The following is an 8,702-nucleotide window of genomic DNA, read 5'->3' as shown; positions in this document are numbered from 1 at the left end:
CCCCCCGCATACACACATACCATCCCTTCTATCCTTACCCTCCACCTCTCATTCCTTCACTTTTCACCCCTCACCCTCCCATCCCTGCCCCTCACACCTTTCATCCCCACCCCACCCCTCTGCCCCTTCTCCCCTAAGCCCTTCTTCTTGCATTCAGTGTCTGAGCACCTGCTGTAGTGTGCACAGCGCACGCAGAGATGCACATCCTTTTGGACTCCGGCAGTAAGCACATAATGAGGGGAGGGATGTGGTACAGGCACCTTTGCCCTCTTCAAGAGCTAGCCAAGGCGAGACACTGCAGGATACCCGGAAGAGAGAAGGTCACGTCTAGTTTGGCACGTGGGGCTGACTTCACACAGGATGGGGCCAGGAGGGTGGGAGAATGTTCCCCACGGAGCAGGTGGCTGCAGCTGAACAAAGACAGGCACAGCCGGAAAGGGCAGTACATCTTCAGGGGCTGGTGAGGAAGCAAGCTGTAACAACGGCTCCCTGGAGAAGGGGGTGGGTTTTTCCTGGGGAGGGGCAGGGCCTGGGAGCAGATGTTAGTGCTATAGGGCCAGCCTGGCATGGCCTGATGGAGAGAAGGCTGGCCACTGGGGCACTGCCCTGACTTGGTCTTGCCTTGAGATTGTTCAGAACCACACCTCAAAATAGACTTCATGTCTCTAATCCCTGTTCCATGTCAGACCTCCTCCCATGTCCTATGTAGGTTTGGGGAGCCCCTTGACATGTGCTAATTGTGTAGTCAGTCAGGACTGACCCAGACTATCTACTTCACCCCCCAATCCCCGTAGGAGGCATCCTGAAACTAGCACTCCATGGTCTTCCAAGAAGAGACGATCAGGGGCCACTTCAGAGGGACAAGAAACTTTTGCCCACCCCAGCTAACCAGATTCAGGATAAAAGGGCTAGCCTCTAACCTGTGGGGAGGCCATGTTCTCTCTCCTCCTGCTGGGAGCTGGCCCCAGAGCATGGCAAACATCTGGGTTACCCAAGGGGTAGGGGGAAGATAGGATATTTATGCTAAGCATTATGTGGGGCTTCCCCGCCACACCCTGGGAGAAGGGCACTGGCTTTACCCATCTCCCAAGCTTAGTTAAACCCTGGACCCTCAGAGCTTCCGAGGCTGTCCTACTCAGCTTGGGGATCCCTTGCTCACCAGATTCAGGAAGGTGAACCGTATGGTGGAAGTCATCCACTTGGATTCATTCTGATTGAATATGAGAGGGCAGGCTCAGACAACGGCCCTCACTCCCCACAGTGACACTCGTGAGAGGGCAGGCTCAGATGCTCACTCCAGTCACACTACTGAGAGGCCAGGCTTGGAAGCTCACTCCACAGTGACACTCGTGAGAGGGCAGGCTCCAATGCTCACTCCACAGTCACACTCATAAGAGGGAAGGCTCAGAAGCTCACTCCAGTCACACTCATGAGAGGGCAGGCTCCAATGCTCACTCCAGTCACACTCATGAGAGGGCAGGCTCCGACGCTTGCTCCACAGTCACACTTATAGTCTCCTTGTTTAGTCCAGTTTGTACCTCACAAAAGAGAACAATCAGAGTCTAGAGCCCAAGGCCACAGCTCTAAGTATAGTGGAGTTAGGGCCTCCGTGGAGCAGAGGAGCAGAAGGCACTTTACAAACTTCATAAAGTGCTGTTAAAATGTACGGTTCTTGTAACCTCCACCACTTACATTACTCAGAGCCACTACTTTGGGGAAGCTACCAGAGAAATGATTATGCACAGGACTGAGTGGTGGCGTCGCACACAGCATAGAAAGAGCATGGAATTCCTGCCCTGAAGAGAAAAGCCCAGTAGCTACTTACAGGTTGTGTGACCTTGGACCTCATTTGGCCTCCCTGACCCTCAGTTTCTTTTTCAGAAGTACGCCCTACCTTTTCCTTTCTGGGTTGTGTGGGGCTGGAGCAAGACATTGAACGTGCTCTTAGGGAGGCCACACCTAGTAAACAGAGTGGTCTGAGAAGACAGGGGCACTCCAATGGAAGAGCTGAGCTCCTGAGGCTTTCACACTAGTATTTAACACTAAAAGTCACATCCATCCCCCCCCCCCCCGGGGTCAGAGCCAGCTGCTGACGGTGCTAGAACCCAAGTGTTCTATCTCATCCACCCTGGCTTGTCTTTAAAGGTAACACCGCGCCCTTGATGCTCCGCTCTCAGACACACTTCGTCAAGGTGTCCAAGACGCACCCTCTCATCACCCGATGCTGACTCAGCCCCTGTGAGCTCCGTCTCCCCTTTCACTCTGTGGGTACCAGAAGGCTCTTGGCTAGCCACCAGCATCCCCCAGACTTCTCTGGCTTCTGGTGACAAAGGAGAGGGCTAGGCTGGATCTGTTTCAGGACTAAGAAGAGATTTCTCCCAAAGACTGACAAGCGCTGACTGTCCTCCCTGGGTTCTCTAAGCCAGCTCAGCGTGGATGTACCACCCCGACGGAAACACAGGCCAGCCGGCAAGCTCACTCCACAGTCACACTTATGAGAGGGCAGGCTCCAATGCTCACTCCAGTCACACTTACAGTCTCCTTGTTTAGTCCAGTTTGTACCACACAAAAGAGAACAGCATGTGGGCTTCTCTGAAGATCCTGGCAGGTTCCTATTCTGGAACCGAAGGCATCATGCTAGGCCATGCTGCCTGGGAGAATCTTAGTTAGATACCCTCAGTTTCCCCAGATGGAAAAGTGATGGGAAAACACAGACCATGGGACACTTGAACCCACAGGACTCAGAGATTTCATTCGGTAAATATTTACTGAGCACCTACTATGTGCTGGGTGCTCCTGAGCACAACACAAAGAGAAGGCTCTATTCTCCGTGTACATTAACATGTCTATTGATATTGTCGTTGATTTGGTTTTATTTAGTCAACTACGTTAAAGAGACTTCATGGGTGTAGCTTTTCTGACATTTTTAGGAAGCAATTTCATAGCAAACCTATTTCTCCATCTTTTACAACCTTTCTGCCTGCTCTTCCAAAATGTTCCCTGAGCATTAGGGAGTTGTGCTGTGGTACGGGTTGTCTTAGTCAGGTTGTCATTGCTGTGAGAAGGCTCTATGCTCATGGAGCCAGCGTTCCAGTGGAACCAGAGAGAGCAGGGAAAGATGAACCAGAACACAGAGACTGCGAGAGCTGTAGGGCCACATGAGGACCATGGAGAAAGAGGGTAGAGATACAGATGCAGAGAGTATGGTCATTGAGGGCTTGAAGAAGGTGGGAGAGGGAGCCAGCCATATGGCTGTCTAGACCAGCATCCCTACTAAAGGGCACAGCAAGTGCCCCTAAAGCAGAGACACACCTGGGCCTTCCGTGTGACACAGAGGGTGTGTGGATTCAAGAGAGATGTACATGAGTGACGGGCAGCTTCAACTTTCATCCCAACTCCCTAGAAAAAGGTCCAGCAGGTTTGCCTGGTAACGCTCAACCCTGAGGTGGGTAGTCTCTCATCCCAGGGACTGTTTCCTCCTATCAGAGGGTTGTCTAGACGCTCAGTGACACAGCTTCTCCAGGGATAACTCACGGGGTGGGGGTCCCCGGAGAGCAACAGAACGATGCCTGGGCTCAGGCACCTACACCTGATTCCGTTTTCCCTCAGGAGTTACAGTCAGCTTCTCTGAGCGGCAGTTTCTCTGAGGGACTTCATCTGTTTCCCCCTTTTGAAGTGAGTTTCTAGCAGCATGGCCTCCATACCAATCTTGCCTGGTTTTTTATCAACATCGAGTTGTTTTTTTAAGTTAATGAGGTCATTGGTGGGAAAATGCCTTTTACCATGAAATGGACAAGGTAAAATGTCAAGGGTTTTTCTTTTTTTTTCTTCAGCTAGGCCCTTAGTTAGAGGCTGCCCACTCCCCTTGACCAGCCCACTCCTTGAATTGTGTTCTATATGGCTCTGATCCACTTTTCCCTAGCCTCTTTCTGATACAGGACTTTCTGAGGCAAGGCTCCTTCCTGTGTATGCCATGAGCCACGTTGTTCAGGGTGCAATGGACTCTGAGCTGGGTGAACCCAGCCACTCGCCCTCAAAACCTTCTCCTTGCTCCTTCTCCAGGTACAATGGCCCCAATCTGGTTCTGAAGTACAATCGGGCCCAGAATCGGCTAGTGAACATTGCGGTGGATGAGCGCAGCTCACCCTACTATGCTCTGAGGGACCGGCAGGGCAACGCCATTGGGGTCACAGCCTGTGACATCGATGGGGATGGTCGTGAGGAGATCTACTTTCTCAACACCAATAACGCCTTCTCAGGTGAGGGTCCGGCTGTCCATTCTCTTCCTGCCCCAGCTACCTCTTCCCTTCGCTGACAACCCTTTCTTAGCCAGTCTCCTCTGCCTCCAGGACTCCCTGTGCTGGACAGAGACCCCAGGGTGACCCTTCATCTCCTGGGATGGAGTTTGCATTTTCATCCTCGGGACCCTGGACTGGGACAGAGAGGCATGAAAAATAATCTTCTCCCTCAGACTGAACATCACTTTCTCCCTCGGCCTGGCATGCCTTCCTCTTCTCTTCTCTTCTCTCCTCCTCCTCCCCTCCTCCCCTGTCCTGCTCCTCCCCTCTCCTCTTCTTCCCCTCCTGTCAAGCCACCTCTCCGGTGTGGTCCTCCAGCTCATTGGAACCACTCCTGGATCCAACAGACGCCCTAGGCTGTCCTCAATGCTTTGGGGACCTTCTAGAATTTGCCTCCTCAGCTTTTAGCCTAGTGCAAGGATTCCTCCCACGGATTCCTAGGTGCCAGGCAGAGACTCTGGGCATCAGGGCAGTGATGGGCACACGACTCTGGGGAAGGCTGACCTTGGAGTTCCTGGAGCATCCTCCAGCTCTTTTCACAGCAGCCCATGCATCCCTGTTAACTGAGGGTCTGCATAAAGGCATTCTGCCTCCTCTGGTCTGGACGTGAGCGTGCTATTCCTGACAGGAGCATGCAGCTCCTGGGCTACCAGGTGCAGATGGCCCAGAGACCACACTGAGTAGCCAGGAAACGGATGTCCATCAGGCTCATAGTGACCAATACAGAGAACACCTCCTGTGTGCCGGGCAGCCTCTCAGCTGTCTGGTTAAGAAGGAATTGGCAGTCTTACATCACATTGAAGAAACTAGGGTGTTAAGGAGTTAGCTAACTCAACCCAAGCCCAGCAGCCTTTAAGACCCAGGATTCGAACCCAGGGTCTCACCTCTATCTCACCTTATCTTTGCACCAAGACATGCTACAGCTCTTCTCAATTCTCTGTCCCCAGGGCACCGTAGCCTGGCTACTGTGGATACTCAGCATTCCACAAGTTGCAGGCTGTGTTCTTGGGGCTGTAGATTACCCCTACCCTTTGCCCAGGTACCTCATCTCAGGTAAAGGGCAGGTTCTCTTCCTCCACTGACAACCCTTTCTTAGCCATTCTCCTCTGCCTCCAGGACCTTCGCGTGCTGGGCAGAGACCCCAGGGTGACCCTTCATCTCCTGGGATGGAGCTTGGATTTCTCTCCATCCTAAACTGTACTCCCTAATAAACCTACCCCTGAAGAATTATTAACTTTTGCACACTATCCCAGCCATGGCGCCCCTAGAGGTGAAGTTGGGTATGCACAGGACACTTCCAGATAAAAGCCAACTCTTGGTCTAATCTGTGGTTTAGATTTCCACAAACATGCTGTCCTGAGTTCTCCAAGGTCCAGGAGGCTACCAAGTGCCTGGCTATGGGACCCTGCCTCCCAACACTCCCCACCAACACCCACAGGCTTTCCACCCAGGCTGCTCCCGGAGTTTGAGTTCAGCCAGTTGCATGAATGAGAAGGGGAAAGGTTGGGGCTCTGTGCCAGGGGCAGGGGTGGGCAGGCTTGCTGGCCGGAAGCCAGTCTTGTGCCGCCAAGAAACAATGAGCCACAGCCCTGAGTGGTGTTTTATGGGTTTTCATCTCATCTTGCCACTGAGTAAGGCCTGAGAGATGGTAATTATCCCAACACAAATATCAGGGCATGATTACCCAGCTGGATTTACTGCCCTCTCTCCACCAAGCTGAGATTGGATTAGGACGCGATTAATTGATGGGCTGATCAACTCTTTAATGTGGGCAAGGTCAGAAAGGAAGCAGAGTCTAGATGCCTGCAGAAGGGACAGGTCCCTAGGAAGGCCCTGAAATGCCAGGAAGCAGGAACGGGGACAGGAAGGGACAGCTTCCCCCGAGACAGCGCACTGCAGGGGTTGCAGGGGAAAACTTAAGGGTTCTCTCTGAAGCAGAAGCCCCTCCTGTGCATGTTCTTAGAGTAGTTATTATGACTCCTGGAGCAAAGGTTCTGTAGAGGGTTTTTGGGGGTGGGGAGAGACAACCTCCAACTGAGCTGCAACAATCCAGTTAGAAGGCTGACTGAGATTGCACCCCATCACCAGACGTTGACACCTAACTCTCAAGGCCACGCTGCAGCCCAAGAAGACTGTGATTCACTGCCTGGGAATCACCCCAAGTCTGTGGTCAGCCAAACAATGAGTATTCCCCACTGATGTACTTATTTTCCGTACAGATTGCTAGTGACCACCTACTATGTGCCCCCAGTAGAGCTTGTAGTTTCTCTCAGCATCTGGCGTCCTCTCCCATTCCCTGATCTCTAAGCCCCATGACTAAGTTCTCTAAACTCTCCCTCAGCCAGGTTTGGGATGTTAGCACTGAAGTTCCTGGAAACCCCCAAGACGCTACAATATCCCCTGGGAGTCAGTCCACGCAGACTGTTCTGGGTGACCCTAGGAAAGAGAAAGGGGTCCCTGTGTGGCTCCTAGTGACCCCAGCCAGGTCTTCGCTATCCCAAGAGCTTCATTAAAATTGACTAAATAAGTCTCAGGAAGAAAAGGCGAGTGAATCACTGCCCAAGCAGAAGAAAGCCAAGAGAGATGTCACGACACCACAGCCCGGAAGACCTGCCTCTAGAGAGGCACCCGAGCACCTGGATGGGCAGAGGCAAGACAGCAGTGCCCAGCAGCCTCAGCCTCATGTACCCCTCCCGATGACCTTCTGTGGGTTTGAGGGATGTCTGTGGGTTTGAGTTAATTTTGTAGTTGAATGATCCATTGATTCACCAACACGGGGTGGGCATGGAGCAGGGACATTTGTGTCATGTCAGCACTTCCTTGGGTCCAGCCCAGACAGCACTCAGCCGTTGCCACCCTGCCCTCTGGGAGGGTCCTGAGAGCTTCTTTGAGAGCCCTAGCCAGCCACTGAAGTCACGTGGTCTTTGGAATGTTGAGAGTGTCTCTCCCTCAGCACTGAAGTTCCTGGAAGCTCCTGACACGCTACAACACCCTCTTGGTGTCAGCCCATGCAGACTTCTCTGGGTGACCTTAGACAAGATCTTGACCCCTCTGTTCTGACTCATCTATAGAACAGGAACCATTCAGACCTCAAAGTGTCTCCTCCCTCCAGTGGCCCCTACTGACCACCATTTTCAAGATCCTTAGGGTTACCTGCATCTCTTCCTGGTGCAACCAAATTGCTGGACTAGCCTTTCCTCCCTTTCTCCTACTTACTACATCTTTGCCGTTCCTCGTGCCTGAAATGCTTTTCCCAGGGCTCACTCTTCAAATAAGGCCCCTCTAAGAGGCACCTTATCTCAAATTATGCCCTTATTTCTTTAGCTGGCGCATTGCCTTTATAACTCTTACTTGAGTCTGGAAGTAGGTCATATGCTAGCTCTGTCCAGTTCTCCTACATTGTCTGGCTCAGCGTTGTACTCTAGAACCCAAAGAGGTACCTGTCACTTAGCATCAAATATAGACTCTTGCGAGAACAGCTGGGATAAAGGATGAAAAGAACGTAATCTGCACTTACATTTGCTCCCTGACAGCACAGGGGAATTTCTGTGGTCACGGGAGGCCAGAGCCTCCACAGGTGCCCTGAGAAGAGGGTAATGGGCTCCACCCTGGCCACAGCCAAGAGATCTTAGCAACACAAAGGCTAGAAGCAGGGGAAGGCTGGCATCTGAGGGTCTCGTGTGGGCTTGGGGCAAGGTTTGAGAATTGGAGAGAGACCAGCAAAGAAGGCCAAGTCTTGAACTGTTGTGGGGAAAGCCAGAGTTTCCATGGGAGTGTGCACAGGACAGGAGGGGACGAGAGGCAGCCAGGGCTTCTCTCTGCATCTGGGAGCCCGGGACCTCTTAGTTCTTAGGGAGAGCTGTCCCCCTGGAGTTCCTACCCTGAATGACCCCTGTCCCTGTCACCACCTGGCCCTGACTGGTATTGTGGTAGTCGGTGGGTCAACGCCAACTCTGAACACAGCACTTACTCTCTTTATACCCACTCAGTTAAAAAGATGAGCATCGGACTTGCACGTGCCAGACACTGTTGCAGTCCATGGCCTTGGCTGCTTTCCCAGGAGGGTCCCACGCCTACGTTGACTTTCTATGACTCTTTGGAAAGCTCACAGCCGTACTTTTAGATGGGTCTTGCCTTCCTTCTGAGCACCTCTGTTTTAACCCTATGTTTAAACGTATGTTAAAATATTTCTATTAACCACCCCGGGCTCTGCTTCACAGACCTCCCCATCTTGTTTGTACACAGGGGGCTCTGTTTGCATTTTTAGTACCCTTTGGATACACTTCACAACACACAGAAGGACCCTGCATTCTTTTATGGCTGTATAGTACTCCCATGTATAGATATGGCGTTCATTGAATCACTTCATGGGTGAGCACTGGGATTGTTTGCACGCAATTCAAT

General features: G+C 52.2%; 1 protein-coding gene across 3 annotated transcripts in view; it reads left to right on the top strand.

The window, feature by feature from the left end:
* Positions 1-8,702, top strand: part of Crtac1 (cartilage acidic protein 1) — a 145,741-nt gene that overhangs the window by 88,968 nt on the left and 48,071 nt on the right. For all 3 annotated transcript variants that reach the window (XM_031390360.1, XM_031390357.1, XM_031390359.1), the window contains exon 3: positions 4,063-4,259. In XM_031390360.1, coding sequence (XP_031246220.1) covers positions 4,063-4,259 — 197 coding nt within the window. The remainder of the gene's footprint in view (positions 1-4,062; positions 4,260-8,702) is intronic.

This window comes from Mastomys coucha, unplaced genomic scaffold (assembly GCF_008632895.1).
Source record: "Mastomys coucha isolate ucsf_1 unplaced genomic scaffold, UCSF_Mcou_1 pScaffold21, whole genome shotgun sequence".
NCBI classification, from domain to species: Eukaryota; Metazoa; Chordata; class Mammalia; order Rodentia; family Muridae; genus Mastomys; species Mastomys coucha.
Note: the sequence above shows the minus strand (reverse complement) of the source record. Positions and strands in the feature narration are given on the sequence as shown.